This window comes from Suillus subaureus (assembly GCF_016647635.1).
Source record: "Suillus subaureus strain MN1 chromosome Unknown BJ212scaffold_23, whole genome shotgun sequence".
Lineage (NCBI taxonomy): Eukaryota > Fungi > Basidiomycota > Agaricomycetes > Boletales > Suillaceae > Suillus > Suillus subaureus.
The window spans coordinates 611,857-632,762 of NW_024538579.1; the positions used below are offsets into that span (position 1 = coordinate 611,857).

At 49.1% G+C, this 20,906-nt stretch overlaps 8 protein-coding genes across 8 annotated transcripts; 3 read left to right on the top strand and 5 right to left on the bottom strand.

Moving 5' to 3' along the window:
* Window positions 1-478: 478 nt before the first annotated feature.
* Window positions 479-2,020, bottom strand: BJ212DRAFT_1275423 (uncharacterized protein; the record flags this gene model as incomplete). Its single annotated transcript, XM_041331217.1, has 3 exons — window positions 479-564; window positions 655-829; window positions 1,955-2,020. Coding segments are annotated over 3 exons (327 nt in total), but the record flags the coding sequence as incomplete, so codon positions are not given.
* Window positions 2,021-2,776: 756 nt separating this feature from the next.
* BJ212DRAFT_1366533 (uncharacterized protein) lies at window positions 2,777-3,390 on the bottom strand. Its single transcript, XM_041336104.1, has one exon. It carries the CDS (start codon window positions 3,328-3,330, stop codon window positions 3,037-3,039), a length of 294 nt encoding a protein of 97 aa, XP_041191441.1. The 5' UTR covers window positions 3,331-3,390; the 3' UTR covers window positions 2,777-3,036.
* Window positions 3,391-4,031: 641 nt separating this feature from the next.
* BJ212DRAFT_1301053 (uncharacterized protein) lies at window positions 4,032-5,792 on the top strand (the record flags this gene model as incomplete). The annotated part of the gene is made up of 5 exons (XM_041333080.1): window positions 4,032-4,247; window positions 4,365-4,563; window positions 4,688-5,109; window positions 5,317-5,402; window positions 5,510-5,792. The coding sequence occupies 5 exons, from the start codon at window positions 4,032-4,034 to the stop codon at window positions 5,790-5,792; spliced, it is 1,206 nt and encodes a 401-aa protein (XP_041191442.1).
* An 844-nt stretch (window positions 5,793-6,636) lies between these two features.
* Window positions 6,637-8,780, bottom strand: BJ212DRAFT_405245 (WD40-repeat-containing domain protein). The gene is made up of 5 exons (XM_041343123.1): window positions 7,668-8,780; window positions 7,478-7,597; window positions 7,247-7,423; window positions 7,031-7,186; window positions 6,637-6,965 (listed from the first exon to the last, which is right to left on the bottom strand). Exons 1-5 carry the CDS (start codon window positions 8,706-8,708, stop codon window positions 6,777-6,779), a joined length of 1,683 nt encoding a protein of 560 aa, XP_041191443.1. The 5' UTR covers window positions 8,709-8,780; the 3' UTR covers window positions 6,637-6,776.
* A 1,322-nt stretch (window positions 8,781-10,102) lies between these two features.
* BJ212DRAFT_1275347 (uncharacterized protein) lies at window positions 10,103-10,690 on the bottom strand (the record flags this gene model as incomplete). Its single annotated transcript, XM_041331214.1, has 2 exons — window positions 10,103-10,528; window positions 10,583-10,690. Coding segments are annotated over 2 exons (534 nt in total), but the record flags the coding sequence as incomplete, so codon positions are not given.
* A 1,957-nt stretch (window positions 10,691-12,647) lies between these two features.
* On the top strand, window positions 12,648-14,692 carry BJ212DRAFT_1275126 (GLE1-like protein-domain-containing protein; the record flags this gene model as incomplete). Its single annotated transcript, XM_041331200.1, has 7 exons — window positions 12,648-12,694; window positions 12,747-12,905; window positions 12,966-13,098; window positions 13,155-13,679; window positions 13,730-13,861; window positions 13,911-14,430; window positions 14,484-14,692. 7 exons carry the CDS (start codon window positions 12,648-12,650, stop codon window positions 14,690-14,692), a joined length of 1,725 nt encoding a protein of 574 aa, XP_041191445.1.
* A 510-nt stretch (window positions 14,693-15,202) lies between these two features.
* On the bottom strand, window positions 15,203-17,251 carry BJ212DRAFT_405350 (uncharacterized protein). Its single transcript, XM_041343124.1, has 5 exons — window positions 17,049-17,251; window positions 16,636-16,994; window positions 16,421-16,584; window positions 16,364-16,367; window positions 15,203-16,294 (listed from the first exon to the last, which is right to left on the bottom strand). The coding sequence occupies exons 1-5, from the start codon at window positions 17,131-17,133 to the stop codon at window positions 15,401-15,403; spliced, it is 1,506 nt and encodes a 501-aa protein (XP_041191446.1). The 5' UTR covers window positions 17,134-17,251; the 3' UTR covers window positions 15,203-15,400.
* Window positions 17,252-17,912: 661 nt separating this feature from the next.
* Window positions 17,913-20,292, top strand: BJ212DRAFT_405427 (WD40-repeat-containing domain protein). Its single transcript, XM_041343125.1, has 7 exons — window positions 17,913-18,066; window positions 18,121-19,172; window positions 19,241-19,354; window positions 19,414-19,590; window positions 19,652-19,807; window positions 19,872-20,172; window positions 20,230-20,292. Exons 2-6 carry the CDS (start codon window positions 18,135-18,137, stop codon window positions 20,061-20,063), a joined length of 1,677 nt encoding a protein of 558 aa, XP_041191447.1. The 5' UTR covers window positions 17,913-18,066; window positions 18,121-18,134; the 3' UTR covers window positions 20,064-20,172; window positions 20,230-20,292.
* Window positions 20,293-20,906: the final 614 nt, after the last annotated feature.

Below are 20,906 nucleotides of genomic sequence, written 5' to 3' on the forward strand. Positions count from 1 at the left end.
AGAGCCTCATGCCCACCGGTCAATATTAAGTGACCACCGCCGCTGCAACGTTGTTTGTCCGATACCCACTTGATCCACCCACAGCTAGCATAATAAAAGAGCTTATCGTCTCATGTCATGCAGATCGATGACCTCAAACCCCAGTGTCATAGTATCAAACCCGTCAAAGCCGAATTCGACCTGCTCATCATCTCATGAAGTCAACGGCAATGCAGCAGTTGAATGTCAGTTACGATAGATCACCACGCACACTGAGTGACGGAAACATTTAATAATACAAACAACCCTAACAAAGGAGATAGATAGCACAACAACGAACGGATGACAGGTAACAACAAACCAGTGTCTATATCATGTTTATGTCAAGTAAAATGAGTGTGGTGAGAACAAAAACTCAGCGATGAAAAACAAACGGGGAAAAGGAGGATAATCCAGATTCCAGATAAAAAGAACCATATGTATACATCAGAAGCGCCAGTTATGTGCGACTAGCCCACATATGCACGATATTAGGCCCGCCAACGACTGGAGTAGGAGCGATGATCTGTGGGCCATCGACATTCCCTGTATTTGAAAAAGGACCATGCTCCCCACTTGTGAAAGAACCATGCCCGGTGTTTGTAGACGGACCATGCCCGGTACTTGTAAAGGAACCACCCCCGGCGCCTGTCAAAGGACGCGCAGCATGATCATGGATTGAAAGCGAAGCATCAAAATGGAGTGATAGTGCGTTGCTATTTGTATATGAAGAACTGCCACTGGGAACATGCGTTGTCGTCCCTTCTTCGTATCCCCTCGGTTGCGATGTATGTCGACGGTGGTAAGTGCGCTGGGTGCGAGAGGATTGGACATGAGAGAGGCGATTTGGAGGGCGAGAGGTGTGATTTGGAGGATGAGAGGTGTGATTTGGTGGACGTGAGGTGGGACTGGGTGGAAAAGAAGTACGACTAGCAGTATGCGAAGGCTGTGCACGATACCTCCACCCCTCATCGCGCACCGCATAATCCGCATGCCCTCCATCTTCAAGAATAAGACCCAATGCATCTGGTTCAGCGGTAGGTATGGGTATAACAGGTGTCACGCTGATATCTTCGCCGTCCTCATCTGTTGTATCTTCGTCTGACTCTAGGCGACCTATTATAGACTCGCCGGCAACGCTCCCCTGCCCACGCACGCCCCCATTGTGCAGCCCTAAGAGCCCGAGGTGATCCATGCTGCCTGCTCGTGAGGTGGATATGGTTCCCCATGTGCTGGCGCTTCTTGGGCTTTCCGCGTCTGGTGTTGGATCCAGTGGAGGGATAAGTGCTCGGGGTCTGGGCATGCGGATCTGTGCGTCGGTGGGACGGGACGGTGCGCCGTCGTTGACACGAGCAGAGCCGGCTGCGTTGTCATTCAAACGCGCCGATCCTACTGCTGCATTCCCATTCGACATCGATAACCCAATATCGAAACCAAGAACCTGGCCAACACTCTGCACTGCCGCTCGACGTCCCACACCATTATCAGGCGGTGGCGTACCAAGCAGAGGCACATCCGAAAGACCCCTGGAAACATTCTCCACTCGGGCCGCCTGAACAACGGTTTGCACCGTCGCCCGACGTCGCATCCCATTCTCAGATGGTAGTGAACCAAGCGAAGGTACGTCTGGATAACCCCTAGAAACATTATCCGCTCGAGCGGTTTCAGTCACAGCCCGTCTGGGAACGGGTCGCGCTCGAGGCACAGGCGTCATATGATCGTCCCCCGACGAGTCGATCAAGCCCAGAATATCCGTGACTTGTTCTGGTGATTGCGTTTCTAACAACGGAAAGGCCCTTTCATTGCCACCAGTCGACGACATGTACGGAGCACTGATTAGCTGGTAGCCTGATTCATACCCTGAGCCATAGCCTGAGACGTAAGCTGCGGCGGAGGCTAGTCGCGTGGACAGATTATTCGCTACGTCTGCGCTGACATTAGTACTGCTCCTCTCTTTGCGTCTTAACTCTCTCTCGTCGTCAGATCGCCGATCCTCGACGACGAGGGGACGCGCTGCCCAGGTGGGAGAAGGATTTATACGGCCAGCGCTGGGAGGGATGTGTACTCCGCGGGTCGTGATATTTATTTTCGGCTGAGACTCAGGTGCACGGGGCCGCGTGTTGTCTGTCCAGTGTTCTTCTACCCGAGGAACCTCGGGAGGTCTGGTATTGGATATGGGTAGGGGCTTGGGCGGATGAGGAACTGGCTTGTGGGATGAGCTTGTCCCCTTAGATCCTGAGGCGTGAGCATCGCCATTAACGTGGGTGGTGTTATCCCGTGGAGGTGGTGCGGGGTATGGAACAGCGCCACCTAGGAGAGGGTCGGGACCTCCGCCAGGCCTTGCAAAGGTCGGGAATCGACCGATTGGCAAGGGCTCTGGAGGTGGAGGGAGGGGATTGCTAGTGTTACGATATCGGGGTTGCGGATTTCTAAGGTTTTCTAGCTCAGAATGTAATTGAGATAGCTACGAGGACATGAGGTAAGTCCAATGCAAATACCGCTGAACCAAATAATCACCTCTCTACATAGAGAGGTTATTTAGAAAATATTCGTTAACTTATGATTGATGACTCACAAAGCATGCTCATTCTCTATTTCTTGGATTCTGGAAAGTAGACTTTCTTCCACTGCGCGAGATGTTTTGGAGTCGTGGTCCGCATTTCGCTTGTTGTTCCGAAGTTGGCTTCGGAGGCGACGATATTCTGCCTTTTCACGCTCACTCTGATCTTGAAGAGCTTTGTATCGCTGAAGGGAAGTCACGGCAGCTCGAAGAGCCATATGCTAAAAATCCCGTATGTGAGAAATTGGAGAAGCATTGAGTTGACAGCAAGGACAGCTATTTGCAGTGATTAAAGGGACTCACAGAATTAGGGTCATCCGGTTGAGACTGCAGCCATTCCTGCACTTCGGTGACTACTTCAACGACATCTGTCTCGGGAGTGTCTTCACCTGAGACTAGAGCTATGCGCTGGAGGAGGAGACTGGCTTGAGCATCGAGAGCATTCTGTTCAGCATTATCTAGTTCGGGTGGATTCGCAAGGTGAAGTTTCTTGATACGATCTGACTGGAAAGGTTTACGGCAAAGTGGACATGCACTTGGTGATAAGGAGCGAAGGCACCTAGGATTGAAGAGTCGGATAAGAGAGGAGAGACATGAATATTGGTGGCCGCAAGCTGGCCGGGAGTATGAACGCACGTGAGACAGAAGATATGACCACAAGCGATTGCATGTGGAGAATTGGCGGGTTCTGAAGAGATAGAGTAGAGATCGAGGCAGACGTCACAACAACTTGCGGGATGAACGACAAGCATACCTAGCTCATAACAAAAGTTGTCTAGCACATGTCCATGAGGGCGGTGTCAACGTGCAATACACTGCTATGATGACTCAGCATGTACTCGGTGAGGCTTAACGCCGTTGAGTCATCATAGCTGTGTTAAGATATCCGTTTTACAAGATTATGTAATATTTGCAAGAATCTCTCACTCATTCTACCTAACCAGCTCATAGCATGTAGTAGATAGGCTTCGTGGCGTTCGTGGTCCGTTTCATCGCACCATCACGCCCAGTAGCTTTGAAGGCTAATATATCGCACTTTGAAAGTGGGTCACTCCTGGGCCATCATTATCCGAGTGACCGTTCACCCTGGTATTCGTTTTGCGACCCTCAGGTTTTACCTCCAGTCTTCAGTGGAAACTTCCTCAAGTAACTAAGTCCCTTCCAGTGACCCTCAGAGACTTGGATTTGGTCAGGAATGGTGATTGCATAGCTACGTGAGACTGCCAAGCATCGGTAACTTTTATGTATGTACTGCATTTTTACTTATGTCGGATACAGTAACGTCAACTGAGTCCTTGAGCAATTGATTTACTGATTTGATCAACCCTGTTCATTGCAGGGTCTTGTACGGCAGAATACCTCTGCAGTGTGCACACGTGTTCGTTAAAATCACATAAAAGGCTTGACAAGTTTCATCCCTCAGACGGTGTGGTTTCACCTGAACGTTTGAACGATGACAGCCTTTGATCTCGGTTTCACTCACTCACACGAGTACTCTCCCGTCAACGTGAACTGGCCAGCTGTCCACATTCATATGCTGCCAGTGGAACTTCTACAGCAGGTTTTCTTGCTCGTCGTCAATGACGTTCCAGACTGTCCTGGTGTCTTCGCCTATGGAGATACCACCATCTCTGCCAATGTTGGCAGCCCTCCCCTAGTCTTCACCTATGTGTGCCGTTTTTGGCGAGTCGTTGCACATTCAACGACAGCAGTCTGGTCGCGTATGCAGGTCTCCCTTCCGGGACGAGTCGAACCCTTGACACCGTTTCTTCCATCTTTCCTCCAGTCGTGGCTTGCACGCTCTGGTGATCAACCCCTCACCCTCCGCATCTTATCCGGAGAGCTTCCCGTACGCACCACACGCCGCTGCACACGACAGTCGTGCCACGAACCCTCACAGGCAGATTCTCAACTGCTCGGAATCCTTCTTTCTGAGAGCAAGCGTTGGGGAACTGTGGCTCTGGTGTCCGCAGATGACTGGAATCGTGACTTCGATACACCCCAATTGAGATCCTTGCAGTGTTGCTGGTCAGAACTCAGCAGTTTCAATGCACCAAACCTCACCCACCTACATATCGCTTATCGCTGGTCTCTTACCATGCGATTCAGACATACTCCCACCTGTCACAATGTGCGTCATCTCTGGGTGGAGAGTGCTTCTGCCCGCGTCATACGCTCCACTTTCCTCATGTTCCCTCGTATGGAGTCCATCAAGGTGGATGCAATCAAATCGGATATTGGCCATCCACATATTTCAACCACCCATCCTTTGCCTCGAATCGATCACTATCCCCATCCCCTCAGATCCTTTTCAACAACGCGAAGTTCTCAAAATATTTGGCGAACTTTGTCTTCCCATGTTGCGCAAATTGACGCTTGTGGCGGATCCGGAAGAATCGGAAGTTTCTTGTATTATGACAGCGCTGGAAATTGCATCATGCGACGTACAGGTGGTAGACTTTCAGACAACCATACCGTTGGGCGAAGTTGATGTGGATGTCATTGAGCCATTGTTTTCGGTCGCGAGGGAGGTTAGTATTCATGGGGAGATGCTCCGCCGTCCTGTCAGGAGTGGTACTGTGGTCCCCCGTTGGTGACAGGATAGGTATTGCATATATATGTTACAGTAGTGAACCTCAGTATATAATATCATAATTTTTTGGAGTTGAGGAATTACAAGATAGGTCAGCGTACAAAATTTGTCCGTCTTAAAGGTTTCTGATATCAAAAGTTCCTAGAACAGCCATTACATAGAACGGCGTACAGCCGTAAGGGACCTTGCGGGGAACCTACCAAACTACACCAAGCGGACAAAGGGTTTGAGGTAAGCAGGCAAGGGAGGAGGAGAACTGAAACGAGAGTGGGAAGTGGGAAAAACGCCGCGAGAGATGTCATCTGCCAAGTTGTTGCAAGACCTTACCCATTCAACAGAGATCCGGATGCCGTGTTCGAAAGCAAAGGAAGAGAGACGTTGCAGAATGTCATTCTGGACAACGTTGCGAGAGCGACCAGCTTTAAGGGCTTGAACACAACCCTGGTTGTCAGAACGGAACCGCACGTGCACGTCACGAAGACCCGAGCAGACAAGGGCGCGAAGACCGAGGTCGATCGCTACCATTTCTGCCCATCCGATGTCCCGACCATCTGCTCTCCAACCGTCCAACAATTCCCAAGCGAGCCAGCGGGAATCAGCGAGGAAACCGATGCCAAATGAAGTAGAAGCATCGACAAAAATAGATAGTGGGGGAGAGTTAGGAATGGGTAAACGAAGCGAGGCACTTTCTGGCTGAGTGTGAATGACTCGTCGAATACCATCATCTATGTCTGACACATTGGCACAGTGCTGAGGCTCTGAAGAAAAGGTCATCATCTTCGAATTGACAGATCAGTTCTTCGGGGCTTACGTCGTATCTGTGCATCTTGGGTATCATCCGATTTGGAGAACCTGGTTTGGAGGACCTCGTCTGCTTCATTACAGCGCACAGCACCGTGAAGCGCTGCAGTCCTTAATTGGTACCCTAGGTAAGAAGAAGGATTGAGTTTGATGACCTACGCAATTAGTAGGATAAGTACAACTACTAGAGAAATGATAACTATCATCCTCACCCTGTTCGCGTCTTGAAGAGCTGCTGCGAAGAGGTTGCGTTCCAAATTTGCTTTACTGCGGTGTACAAAGAGTGGCTCGCATGAAGAGTCCAGCTCGATTCCTGCTGAATACAGTTCAATAGCCGTTTCATAATTTTTTGCAGCAACAGCCTCGTCTCCCTTTGCGACACAGCGCGCAGTGCAATCCTTCTTGAAGGCTAAACAACACCAGAGTAAGTGTCGATGTTCAAGTCGTCTTAAGACCCAAAAGCACCTACCAGTAGACCATTCGAGGCCGCTGTCCTTCACATCCTCGTCGATCATGGACATCATGTGTTGGTGGGATTCGATAGCTTCGATCACTCGATCAGCACACAGGCATGCTTCGCACCGTATTTGGTTGACGGTTTGCCATGACCAATCCAAGTCCCACCCGAAGAGCTGTGCGGCATATCATCAATCAGAATGTACTCTGTGACCTCGTGACGCACCACCGTGAATATCTTCAATCTAGGTTCAAAAAGTGCCCTGCTCGATAACAAGTCGGTTATACTGGGGATACTGCAGTCGAGTTGATCGGCGGCTTCGTTATACCGTCCATCCCGGAAAGCAATCATTGCAAGCTGCACGCGTAGATACGACTAACGAGTTTCGTCGAGAGTGAGAAAACTCTGAGGTCTAATACAAAGCTCACATTCACAACGCTGCACGAAATTGGATCTGAGTGTTGAGAAGCGGTCGTGAGGTCTTGAACTCGCCGCACTGCCTCATCGTGGCGGCCGGCATCGAAAAGTGCAATAGCCTGAACAAAATGACATCGAAGTCTTGGTGTGACAAACTGACTGTTATAAAAAGTGACGACAGTACCTTGATCAATAGTAAAAGATTGATGATATTCGGATCATTATTGGAATATACAAAAGCGAAATCGAAAGCTTCCATCGCGTCCCAGAGCTGCTTGTTGCCGCAGAGAGCGACGCCCTTGGAAATGTAGCCCAATAACGAGGGCTGAATAGCAATGGACTATGCAACAAAATTGAGTTACTTGTCGTCGACGGCATCATGAGAGGTAGAATGTCTGACCTTGACTGCGTCTTGAAGCGCATCGTCCCACTCGGACTTCCGTGCCCTTACGATTGAGCGATTAGCGTACGTGTCGCGCCTGTTGTCATCTTCGTCAAAATCAATCTCATGGGTCAGAAGGTCTTCTATGATATGAAGGTCCCCAGAATTCCGGACCGCCATCTTTATAGCGAAGGTCTATATAAAGCAAGTTTATGTTTGGTCAAAAGTGAACGAAGACAAATAGCTCACGTCAAATAATGAGTCTTGGTCGTCACTGCCAGATGAGTCACTTGTACTGTCCTGATCGACAGAGGGCTCCTTGTGACCTCCGTTGTCGTTGGTATGCTCATTGTCGCTGTCGCAACTACCCTGTGAATCAGCACGCAAAAAAATGTTATTGATGAATAGCAAGGCAGAACAATGACGAGTAAGAACACACCTGTGTTTTGCTGCTGCAATAACGAAGTTGCCCTCCCTGTGCTTCTTCGTCCTCTAGTGCGCTTTCCTCCACTTTGCCTTGCTCCAGTATATCCCTAACAGACCAAAGCTGAAGATTCCCACCATCGGTTCCACTCACGAGCAGTTCTGCATTGGGAGAAATTGCGACAGAGTGAACTTTTTTGGCGTGTTCAAGCACATGTCCTATCTGCTTGTGCGTCTTTGTGCACCACAACCGCACAGTGCTGTCGTCCGATGCTGTGGCGATGAAGGAGTTATCTGAAGAGATGGCAAGACAGGTGATCCAGCGAGTGTGACCGATGCACGGTTGACCGATCTTTTCTCCATTAGACGAATTCCAGAACTTGGCTGTGTTGTCAGATGATCCAGAAACAAGCTGGTTGCCGTCAGGCGACCACACAACACTTCGAACTGACCATTGGCCAGCGTTGATCTTGAGTAGACATTCGGCGTTAACGGTGCGCCACACCCGGATGGTATGGTCAGATGATCCGGATGCTAATTTTAGCCCATCCGGGCTGAATGACACACTCCACACGTGTACTGTTTTATAACGATGTTGACTGTCGAGTGTTGCAAGGACTGCGCCAGTCTCCGCATCCCATACAACAACCGTCGAATCATGTGAACCGCTCGCGACTCTCTTTCCATCCGGGGAGAAGCACACAGAGTTCACCTTCTCTGTATGCTTCACCAGCGGATTGAGTACCATCTGCTTGCTCTCTGTGTCCCAGATGATGACGGTGGCATCATCTCCACCACTCGCAATTCGCTTTTCGTCTGGAGATATGGCGACTGATCGCACCCGGTCCGTGTGCCCTTTGAATGGCCCTCCCACCATTTCTCCTGTCTGCCGCACGTCTAAAATACGCAGGGTTTTATCATGCGAAGCAGTGACAACCCGTCGGCCGTCTTTGAAGAATGCCACTGCCCACACTTTGTTCTTGCACCGTCGCACTGCCTGCGTTGGCGCCGGCTGCACTTTCAAAGTACCTCTTGCTGTATCAGGTACCCCTGACATGTCGTGCGACCTAGACAAAGAAATAGACGGTCATTTAGAATAAATTCAAGTTGACAGGGAGCGTACGTTTTGGATATCGTTCCTGTGTGTAGTGAATTGATGATTTTCTGAATCGCAGCTCATATCCTAGGTGCTTATGTAGGGTTCTTGGTGGGTCCATACCACGCTGCTACAGCATGGATCTCACGTCGCTTCTTCCATCATCGCCCAGTCTAGCGCCATATCCAATTCATTACACATTGCAATTACTACAAAACAGGACACATCAATGTGGTGAATTCATCTGAGTCTACCGCGGTGACAGTTTTCGGTATACCATATTATCCTGTGGGTAAAGCTCGAGGAAAATAGGTAGTGTGAAACCCTCCGGCTTTTGATAAAGAGTCGGTGCGTATTTGTGTTCGAACACGCGCACCGAATATGCACATAAGACTAAGTAGTAGGTACTGTCTCTGCTCGTAGTATATGGATCTGTGATGATAAACTTGAACAGATGTAGCCGTATTGATCTAATCGAGCTAAGGGGCATCCAAAACCTGAAGATATTAGGCATCATTAATTGAAGATAGAAGTTGACAACGCAACGAACCTTCTAAATAGATAGTTCGTCAAATAGGAGATCTTCTGTGTGTATCTACTTCAAAGTTATTGACAGCATGGCTAGGCGTGATGTAGCGATGTTTGTCACCTCATACCCAACCCTTGGCGTGTCCTTCAATCTTGACAAAGGAAAGTATACTGCTAGTCCCATTATCATTCGGCCGCTCTTGCTTGCGATGCAGACGAGGACCCTGGTGACCAACATGTTGCTGCACCTTCCGACCCGGCAAAACAAATCGTAAATTGGTGGCTCGTAATTGGGGAGTCGAGCACAAAAAGACTCGGTGAAATTAGAGTTCGCGCTACGCAAGGGAACCATAGTTCGAAACCCTCATCATCTGCAATTCATATATTGCGATCCAAGCTTCCAACTGATGTTGCGAAGGGTGCTGAAGGCAGTGATAACTCATCAAGATACATCGAAATTTTACGTTTATCATACGCCTTTCTTGTAGATGGTTCATCGCCTAATATTCACATGAATACCCTGCAATTTCCGACAGCTAGACATTATTGTCATACGAAACTAACTATCTGTTACCAGGTATATCTTCATTGTACGCGCTCACTGAATCTCGTCCTGAAGAATCTGATCACAGGCTCCTAAAGACAGTAAAGAGTAAGTGTTGAGTCGTTCGCGTTGATGGACTGTATACCTCATCAGTGGGTTTGCTTCAAGGCTTGGACGGTCCCAGCATTCGCTGACCGTACTTCATGAATTTGGCAAATTTAGGTCCTTTTAACTCCTCGCCTAACTTATACCCCATCCCGACAGGGAATTTGCCTGTTTCCAATTAATCAGATTCAACTTCTCGGGGAAAGGCGCCAGCGGGTGCTCTACCTAAGTCAGTTTCGATGACAATCTTGAGCCTTGCGAGATGCGGAGAGATGCACGCATCCGCGATAGTGTAGTGATCTCCAGCCGCGAAATCTCTACCCTCCTCAAGAAGTTCTTGAATAAATTCAATTCCCTTCAGGATATTGTCATATGACTCGCTCCCTCGGATGAAGGCAAAAAACGGTCCCTCGATGTGTTTAGTAGTCGCATCGATGAAAAAACGGACTTTGGCGCGCAAAACAGGATCCTTTGGCAGGAGCCCAGAATCTGGATAAAGGTCTGCCAAGAACTCAAGGATGACATTCGATTCCGCGATTTTAGCGGACAGAGGCGAAGGATCGTCGGGGTCGACATTGGGTCCCCCATATGTCACAGCGGGCACCTATAATTAGTGTCACATTCGTCTGCAATAGACACAGAATATCATCACAGATACCTTGCCAACGGGGTTCACTTTACTGGCGAACCACTCTGGTTTATTAAAGAGGTCAACTTCGTAGGTTACGTGGGGTGCATTGGCTTCAGCAAGAGCCAGTTCGATCTGTCAATTGGCGTCAGACTCATGAGATAGTGTTAGCAATTATTTCACCTTTTGGCTGAAGGGCGAGAGCTATAGGCTTGTGGGTCAGACAAGTTGTCCACTTATACTCACCATCGTTGCTCACCTTGTAGAGGTACAAAGTCAGCTGTTCGGACATGATGGTCTGAGTAATAGCACTTTAACAAAGGAATGCTCGGGTTTATATACAAGAGCTTTAGACCCATTTGTCGTCGTATTACTTCCTGGTGGGCTGATACTGGATGCTGCTAGAGTTATTCGTAATCAGGGAGGGTTTTTGTGCGGGAAAGGATCTTACTAACTATCAGGCTAGTCAGAGGTCAATCATAATGTCCCGGTAGCTTGGTGAATGAGTCAGTTGCTGACTGAGATCTACCTGCTGGTTCACGTTATATTATTACGAACTTCATCGACAACCGAGTTTGCTTACTGTGCAAATTACATGTGAGCAAATAGGCCCCGGGAGAAGACAGCGAGATTCTAGAATTTGACAGCGTTCGGCATCGGTTACGGTCTATTTATGATGATCACGAGTAGACCGTAACCGATAGTAATCAGCAGATTCATAAGCTTAATGAAACGTTCAGCTCCTTGTGTCTGCATCCTTATACCTGTCAAATGGTGGCGCTTGATCCCACGGTCTCAGTCATAGGTAGCCTGGCACTTACTAATATTCATCGAGCGAATGAGTCTTGGCCCTTCACAGCCCGCCCATCACCACTAGCCCGCCCGCTGCTCTCGGGCACGCAGGACCGTCAAGTTCGACACTACCAGAAGTCTAAACCGACTGGTCCAGCATCATTTTACTGATCCTGGTAGGATATATAGGCTCTTCCTAACGCCCCTCAACATTGGGTCCGGCAGAACCCAGCTGTAATCAGGTATGCGACATGAGAGAAAACAGCTCTTTTCATATGCCGAAGTTTTAGTTTATCAGAGGGTAAAAAATGAAAGCTTTGAACAGCGTTGCGCGAATCGAGCAGACTTGATCCTGTCGTATAGCAGTCAGCCGTCACTATCACGCCTGTGAAATACCGTAAGAACGATGGCGTTCCTCACAAGGCTACCTGATGTCACAGCTCATTATCAAAATCCTATCTGAGCGACTTCATCAAGGATCATTTGTGAGAACGACCTTCAATCAGAAGTTACGTGTCAATAAGATGGCATGAAGTCTGACGCTGAGTGGCATTCACAAAGCACAACCTGAGAAATGGCGGGTGCCTCTCACCACATCTCTCACCACTGGCTCCAGGCGGCAGGAGACAATGCCGCCATCCAAAGAGTCTGCAATGGATTCATCCTCACCAGCAAGTCGAATTCAACACGAAGTCTTGAGATGAAAGATATGGCGATGAAGGGAAATCACGCAGCTCTTTGATTTAGTTTGTTTTTGTCTGGGGAGAATGCATACGATCAACAAGATTCCGGATCGCGATGATGGTACATTCGCTAACCACAGTTCTCCATTTCACATCCTTCATGATCAGTGTCACTAGAGTTCTGGTTTGTTGTGAGTCCTCCTGATAGGTAGGCGCTGCCAGAAAAACATTGATTGTACGGTGGAATAGTTGAATCATTAGCCTTGGTACGATACTTGGGATCGCCACTGAGGGCCAGTTCTGATGACAATTCTTGCAGTGAGCTGTGCAACACACAAAGATGATCGATGATGCGCTGGCGGTCCCTACGGACATAATCGTGGGCAGTGGAGGAGTTGCGTTTTGACACGCTATTTATATTATTATGTGGAAATTTCTCTCAAAATGGAATGTAAACGAGGAAATTGCGATTACTGTAGGGTGCCACATCTGCTTGCACCGGTTAAACTTGACTCGAGCCCCAGATGTAGGTGCATTCGATAGCCATCTGACCGTGCTTTCATGAAAATTTGCAGCAGCCAACAGTACTCTACGTCTGATACAGAATTTGGCCGTCACTTATGCGTTACGGATTGCCACGCTCAACTTCACCATCTCCTGAACGGAGGTATGTCCACAGTGCATGCGCCAGCGACTCAGACTGACTCAGTATCCGTCAGATCTCGCAGACGCACCTCCACTTTCGGTCTCCCATCTGATACCGAAAGCGACTTCGAAGAGCCACCGACAGATTCAGACTCAGAATTATCCTCCCCAAGCTCCCTTTCATCAGACTCGTTTTGCTATGAGTCTGAATCACAAGTCCCGCCACCACTTCCGTGCGTGTATCATAATCACTATCATATTTGTGTTCACACTCACTTACGTCACTTTTGCAGCCGCCCAAAGCGCGAGCCACGCAGTTCAGCTGAACAGCGTCATGCAGAGGACACAGTGGCTGCTATCCGCTTACGCACACGATACCATGATCCCTATGAAGAATGGGAGAAACAAACGCGCAAGGATGCATTCGTGCGTAGCTATCGGTTCTTTCTACGCAGTTTACCCCCTGACAACCTCTCAAATAGCACACAGCGCGCAAAGCACAAGTTCAGACGCGTTTAGAGACCCAAAATCGGCGTACCCAGCGTAACACGCAGGAGCTGCAATTATTAGCAAATATGCACGCAGCGCAGCTCGCAGAAGTGCAGAAGCAGCTCGCAGCATTGCAGGTGCGGCAACAAGCGGAAGTTAATAGACTCGTAAGTAGTTGGCAGGAGCAAGATAAGACATTTCATGGTAGGATAGAGGGCGTTATTCGCGTGGAAGAGGAGAGATTACGTGCCAAACTCGAAGCTGAGCGCAAAGCGCGGGAAGAGGTGGAGAAAAAACGGAAGGAGGAAGAAGAGAGACGCAAAGTGGAGGAAGAGGTGAAGCGGAAAGAAGAGGAACAGGCACAAAGGCAGCGGGAGGCAGAAGCGGCTGCAAAACACCAAGAAGAAGAGAAAGAGCGTTTACGCAGGGAGAAGCTGGACGCCGAGGAACAGGGCAGGGCACAACTGGGAATGTCATTGGCCGAAGAGGATTGGGTGCACGCTCGTGAAACTCTCAAGGTGAACCTGCTGCTTCTGATCGCGTATCGAGATGCTAATGCCTAATTCAGAATCTTAAAGCCGGGCCAATGAAGACAGTCAAGGGGAACAAGCCACTCAAATCCCAATGGAGCGCCATTCGCCGACAGATAACACCAAAGATCGGACAACTAACACAAGACATCGATTCTGTCGCGCGAATAGTAAGTCTATTTCCGCTATTATTCCATCATCTCAAGTTAAAGTTTATAGACCCAACAACTCATAGATATCATTCGCCCGTCAGAACGACTTCCTCCAGATATTTACTTGGCTGCTCTATCCTCGCTAGCAAAAGCCATTCTTCTTCAAGCCGAAACAGAAGTCACAGCCGAAAAACGAAGCGCTATACCGCTGGCCATGGTCGCCGCAGGACTGCTAGGCACGCTGGAAGGCTTTCCGGATATTTTCTTCGCGAAGCTCGTGCAGCGGTCCGGAGGGTGGCCTGTACCGTCAGTAATTCCTTCCACGGATTCAGACGGTACTGCGTGGAACGAACTGGAGCGCACCAAGGCGATGGGATACCGGACGAATGATAACCAGAGAGAGACCTTGTCTGATCATGTTATGCGCGTGTCTGGGATAATGCGTGTCTATTTCCTGATTCTAGTTGTGCCCGTGCCGCAGCCACTGGATAAAATGTTCCAGTTACCACGTTTCTGGACGTATTTCGCGAGGATGATTGGGGATGAGAGATTACTTGAGACGGCAGTAGCCGCACAGATACTTCAAGGTGCGTTTTTTTGCAATTGGGTGCTTCCCAGCTCTCACTCCTAGACTTCGTAGCTGCACTTGACGTTGGAGGCATAGAAGCGAAGTTAATTTGGGGTAATCAGTGGGTAAAGATGCTGGAGTTGCTTTACGAGGGCGCAACGACAGGTATCGGCGGAGTTCCAGGAAAGCTGGTCGGTGGTCAAACCCCTGAGGGAAAGGCTGCACGTGTACGTGTACAACTTCAGATAGAACGCATCATGGATGCTACGAGCTTGCGATGAGGCTTTCAGGGATCTTTCCACCCAATCACCCATCTATTCGTTCACCACGTATAATATTTTGGAAGCACATACATTCATGTACAATAGCATCAGCCTATATATTGCATTGGTATAGAGCCCTGTGATAAGTGCACACACCAACGATGGTCGGGGTGTACCAATGATACTTTATCGAGAAATTAGTCGAGACTAGACTTGTGACCAGTTTCTTCACCTCGTAGTACGGACAAGTCACCAGTCCAGTATACCCTGGATTCGCCAAGCATTCCAGAGCATCGCAAGCGTTCCGGGCAATCAGTGTGCAGGTACACATTTTTACCTCCAGATTCTCTGAATCTTCAATCAATATCGGATCAGTGCGCCCGGGACCGCGTTTTCAAAGAAAGGGATCATTTGTTTCAGCCTCAGGACTTCTTCACAACGCGGGGCCGTGGAAGACGCGTCTTTTGAATTGCGCCACAAACGTGTGGATCTGGGATGTCAAATGTCTACCCGGAATCCGACTTCTGAGGACGAAAGATGGCCTCGTGGGAGGACCAAGTGTAGTTCCTTGACTCTTTGCTCTGGTGTTGACTGACGAATTAGACATGGTCTAGATAGCGAGTACGGCCGGGAGCGTCGACGGGTTTGCCTGCTGGCCTGGTATATGCCACGTTTGGCGACGGCAAACTTCTCACTCCCTCTCCTCTTCATCGGAGTGCAAGCGAGTTATTTTGCTGAGGACGAACCAGCAACGTTTGTTGAGAACGAGGAGCGGTAACGGCCAGGAGCTGGGGACGAACCAAAGTAGGGTGGATAGTTGATAGTTTTGCCTGTCGGCGGGATGTATGCCATGTTTGGTGACGGCATCCAACGTTCGTGAATCCGCTCTCGTTCCCTCTCCTGCTCATCAGAGTGCGAACGAGTTATTTTTTGAGGCGACGTTGCGGAGATGGAAATAGTCCGCGGTCTTGAGGGGGGGATGGGGGACGTAGAAAGTAAAATCGGACAAAAGTCAGTGACGCTTAAACTTGAGGTGCTGTCACTCTTAGAACCTGGATCAAGATCACGACCCCGTTCACGCTCCATTCGCTCACATTCCTGCTCTCGTTGTCTGTCCCTCTCCCGCCTCTCCTTCTCCTGCTGCATTGCAACACTGCTAGCATGGACCAGCATCTTTGGCACAACCATAGCCGGGTATCCCTCTTCGGGACCAGGTGTAGGAGTCACTGATTGACCTGCAGTGGAGTTTCTCTGCAACGGCGCATGCACATGGGTACTAGAATTCGTCGTTCTAAGTTGCGTTGGGGTCTCTGACCTAATCGATGGTGCCGTCGTGCGTGCGGGGGTCGTTGGTCTCGACCCTCCTGACACAGATGCGGAGGCACTTCGAGAATGAATAGCTGCAAAGCGCGAGAGCATGGATGGCACAACTGGTACGTTGTATGTGGATGCTGCTGCTGATGAAACTGATTGGAGCCGCTCGCTTAATCCAGTTGGAGCGGCGGTGCTGGATCGGGGAGGTGACGCTGCAGCCTGAGCAGAAGCAGACTTCAGAGTATAACGGCCAAGCTCTGCTCGAAGAGCCTGACATTCTTGTACTTTTTGGGTATAAAGGGTTTGCTACAAGTAACAAAATAAACAAGATGAGCGGCGTACACGACGTTCCTCGAGCTATAAGTTATAACGTACTTGTCTGCAAGAGTTGTCAGCTTGCAAACCCAAGTGTATGGACCGTATGTTACGCACTGTCTTAAGTTGGCTTCTAGCTTGCTGACATTCAATTCCATGTTGTCTAGCTTCTCTCTTAGGGTGGCCTCAACTCCCTTTGCCATTCTCGTAGCTTCCGAATGAGCGATGTGACTCATCAAAATCACCCTGAGCAGCGCAGCACACAAGGATAAAGAAGAAGGCTGCATTCCGAGTTAAAAGAATGACAAACATTCAACAGTAAAGAAACTTACCTGGTTGTGAGATTTTTCGTCATGAGTCAACCAGTCTTGTAGCTCGTTGTGTAGAGTCGAAACCTCCTCCACTGAGCATTTTCTAGTGGCCACCCTGGCCACTTTGTCCTCCAGTCTACGGGTCTCTGCACGTGTATGTGGGACATCCGGCTCGATGAGGGGGAATCGGCCTTCCCTTCGTGATGGGGAGAGGCGGCCTCGCCGCCGAGAAGTGACCCGTCCACTGTTTGAAAATCCGATGCGGATTGAACGCATATCGTCACTAGTGAAATGATCGGGACAGAAAGGACAGGCAGCTTGGAGACGAGGCAATGTCTTTTCTACAATTTTATAGCAGCAACCCCAGGACAGGACATGACCTCAAAGACAGAGGTGTCATGATCCGAAGTTCAAAGTTTTGAGAGCTCACTTACCACACGGAAGAGAATGAGGAACACGATATGGACTATACTCTTCTGCGCACACATCGCAGACAGAACCAGGACCAAGTGTGAGCATGAGGTTAAGTCGATGGAACTCTTGCCAGGTTTATTGGTGGTAGATAAAATAGCAGGAAGAGAAAATCATCAAAATACATATGACGGCAGTTACAAAATGCACTGTGCGCATAACAACTCGACCAAACCCTGTCGGACTTCCCATCAAATTTACCTAATAGCTTACCTAGTCGCGCCGCGACATGTTGTGTGGACTGGTTAATACTGTCGAGTCTAAGTTGGACAGCTGCAAGGGTATTATCTGAAGATTTCGAGTTGATCACAACCCCCTGCGACAGACGCTGACTCAAGCAGAATATCTCGTAAGGCCATTACCGTGCTGACCTTTCCGTTTTGCTGAAAGTCCGGTTGCGACGGGTTAGCCCCCAGCCTGTCACGGTCATCGAGACTGTCCTGGATGAAATAGCGAGACTGATTTTTTTTTTCATGAGAACGAAGTGATATATGTGAACCGACAATTACAAATGGCTGACGAGGGCAGCGAGGCGAAGAGATGTTAGATTGAGATAGGGGGACTACAACGGGAGAACGATAGATGTCGACCAACCAAACTCCGCTGCTATTATTAGGTGGACTCAGGACACGACACGCGTGAAAGGTGCGGAGATCCATGGCGGTAGGACTGATATCGAATACACATGCATAACGACTGAGACGAGCTCAATCTACATCGTTCGTATCGACGCGAAGCTTCAGTCCGTTGCTATAGAGTGAAATCCTGCCTGAGGGGAAATTGCTCAAACCGCCGACGTCGAATCAGCAACACGATCGCATACTTTAAGTACTTACTATGGGGCCGGCGATATGGAAGAAGCGAAATGAGATCCGCGCCGTAGTAGCATGTACTGAGCCAACAAGAACCTTGTAGTATAAGCTACATGAGTTGAGAACCACTCACCACATACAAGATCCACGCCGTAACTACATCCACAAAGTACGCTGCTCTCGTCGGCTTGAAATGCTACTGACCATCTGGGTCTCTGTATAGGTCAACGCGACATCATGTTACTAGGGGTGCTTCAAGAAGCGCACCCCACAGCAAGTGGATCCCCGCGCATGATGCAAGGGCGACCTGCCCCAACGCAGATGATGCGAAGTCACACTGACTCATTGTTGGCAGTCTCGTTCTTCAAGGACGGTCGACGAGTTGTCAGCGCTTCACACGACAAAACCCTGCGGATTTGTGATATGCAGAGAAGATCATTGGTAGGAGGGCCATTCGAGGGTCACAAGGACTATGTACGATCAATCGCCGTATCTCCAGACGACAGGCGGATTGCGAGCAGTGGAGATGATAAAGTCGTAATCATCTGGGACGTTGAGAGCGAACGGATGATATTCGATCCACTGGAGAAGCATACAGGCTGGGTGCTGTCAGTGTGTTTCTCACCTGATGGAAAGAGGCTCGCCAGTGGATCGCACGATAAAACGGTTGTCATATGGGATGCAGAGACTGGCGGTGTCCTTGCAACACTCGACAGGCATAATAATTCGGTCTGGAGTGTTGCATTCAGCCCAGATGGGCTCAAACTAGCCTCCGGATCAGCGGATCATTCAATCCGGATTTGGCGCTCCGATAATGCCGAGCTTCTTCTCGAAATCGACGCTCACCAACATTGGGTTCGAAGCGTCGTGTGGTCCCCTGACAGCCACCAACTTGTCTCTGCGTCGTTCGACAAAACAGTCAAATTTTGGAGCTCAGACACCGGAGCTCAGATCGGTCAACCTTGCACTAGTGACACTTACCACTCGCTCGCCATCTCTTCTAATGGCTCTTTCATTGCCACTGCCTCGGACGACAGCACTTTGCGGCTGTGGTGCACAAAGACACACAAGTTGATGGGACAGGTACTCGAACACGCTGCTTTGGTTCGCTGTGTCGCAATTTCTCCCAACGGAGAGCTGCTCGTGAGTGGAGATGGTGAAGGGAAGGTGCTGCTCTGTTCTATTAAGAACATACTCGAGCAACACAATGCAGAGGAAGGGATATTAGAAGATGAAGAAGCACAGCAACGACGGCCCCCATTCAGTGAGACTCAGGTATGCTCATACCCATTATTGTTTCGCTCGTCTATTCATCCATTACCATTTGGTGTGGTGATAAATAGTTGCGCAGTTACGAGAACAACGAAAAGTTTCTTGGCAATCACGGTAGTCCAAGTAAATATCCCTCGGAAATTGACGAAGCCTCTGGCATCGATGACGAACACTCATTATTTGACGTGAGCTGCTCGCCTTCTATGTGCTCACTCATGACGAAATATGAACTTGCTTCATACAGATTCTCACTATACCGGCGACGCTCCACAATGGATCCATTATTGACATCCTGCATGCCGCTGAAGAGCTGCTGACCCAAGAGATTGACGCAGATGACGACTACGAATCCTATGCCAATCGCTCAGTTGTAAGGGCACGACATGCCGAGTGGGAGAATGCGCTTCAAGATGCAACCAAGGTTAGGCACTCTGCTTATCATGAAGCCGCTGACGACAGGTTGACTCAGCTTTATCTCATAGTCAATTGCAATCCAGCCCTCCTTATTGGGGTATATTTCTAAGGGCATCGCCCTCTGTGGCAACGGGCAGCTCTGGGACGCGATGGAAGCTTTCGATCTCGCTTTCATATTCTACAATCATAATCCGATTATCGTAGATCTATTACTATTGATCAAGGTATTTTCGTCGCTGTTTCCATAGTCTTCTTGCCGTACTAAGACTTTGATGGCATTTTGTACAGGCTGTTTCACTTTTCAATGCCAGTCGTCATAATGAAGCAATGCGGCGAGTTCAAGACCTGGCCACTACTTATCAACGCCCACATAGATTTCCGTGCAGTGTTATCAATGTGGGTTTGATGTTCAACCTTACAAATTTTCTCACTTTGAAAACCTCCTCAGTCGTATCTACGTGCGCAGCTTGCGATGATTGATTTCGAGAATGGGCAATACAGCGAAGCTGCTGATCAACTCACGGCCAGTATTACTGGGTTGTTCTTACACACGACACTTTTGGAACCTAGATTGAAGATATTCACGGTGGTGCGTCGCTACGAAGCTGTCGAGGACACTTTTGATTGATCATTGTGCGCTATGCAGCTCTTCGGTTGGAATTTAGATTCGTTATGGGAAACCATCAACCAAAGACGGTGCGACGCGTTCCTCCTCGCTGGCCGGGTGATCGAAGCAGTCGAATCTTTTCAATACATGATGAGCATGATTCACGAAGCTGGGAAGGTCATGTGCATCGAATGGTCTACCAGTAAGTGTTTAAGGTAAAACGAATCGAACATCGACACTCATAGTAGTACCGACTAACCTTCAAACAAGACTGTACTGTGCACTGTGTCACGAAGGCACTTGAGGCTGTTGTTGCGAGCAACTATGAGATGGCTGTGGCATTGTATTCGGCTGCGATTGGGCTGGATCCCTCGAACGAGTCCCTATTTGCGCACCGCAGTAAGGTAAATTTAGAACGAAAGCTTTATGCAGAGGCGCTTCACGATGCGGAAAAGGTGCGGATGATATGCATCATTTTTTAGCGATTGTGCTGATGCCGCCGATGTGCAGGTCATTGAACTCAACCCTTCGTCATACCTTGGTTACGAAGTGAAACATGTCGCACTCCACAAGGCCCAACGTTATGATGAAGCGATCGAGGCCTTTAACATCATGTTCTCCAAGTTGGACCACGGTCCCGATGCCCAGAAACAAAGCAAGCCCCTCATTAATGACATGTCAACAGGAAGATCATTAACCCATTTTCCAGAGCTGCA

Coding starts and splice junctions, on each gene's coding strand:
- BJ212DRAFT_1366533 (XM_041336104.1), bottom strand. CDS start 3,330: ATGCTTGTCGTTCATCCCGCAAGTTGTTGTGACGTCTGCCTCGATCTC.
- BJ212DRAFT_405245 (XM_041343123.1), bottom strand. CDS start 8,708: ATGTCAGGGGTACCTGATACAGCAAGAGGTACTTTGAAAGTGCAGCCG. Junction 7,187..7,246: donor CGCTTCAAGACGCAGTCAAG/GTCAGACATTCT, acceptor TTTGTTGCATAG/TCCATTGCTATTCAGCCCTC. Junction 6,966..7,030: donor ATCTTTTACTATTGATCAAG/GTACTGTCGTCA, acceptor CATTTTGTTCAG/GCTATTGCACTTTTCGATGC.
- BJ212DRAFT_405350 (XM_041343124.1), bottom strand. CDS start 17,133: ATGCTCACACTTGGTCCTGGTTCTGTCTGCGATGTGTGCGCAGAAGAG. Junction 16,995..17,048: donor TCCTCATTCTCTTCCGTGTG/GTAAGTGAGCTC, acceptor TCTGTCTTTGAG/GTCATGTCCTGTCCTGGGGT. Junction 16,585..16,635: donor ACGAAAAATCTCACAACCAG/GTAAGTTTCTTT, acceptor CTCGGAATGCAG/CCTTCTTCTTTATCCTTGTG.
- BJ212DRAFT_405427 (XM_041343125.1), top strand. CDS start 18,135: ATGTTACTAGGGGTGCTTCAAGAAGCGCACCCCACAGCAAGTGGATCC. Junction 19,355..19,413: donor ACGAACACTCATTATTTGAC/GTGAGCTGCTCG, acceptor TGCTTCATACAG/ATTCTCACTATACCGGCGAC. Junction 19,808..19,871: donor ATCTATTACTATTGATCAAG/GTATTTTCGTCG, acceptor CATTTTGTACAG/GCTGTTTCACTTTTCAATGC.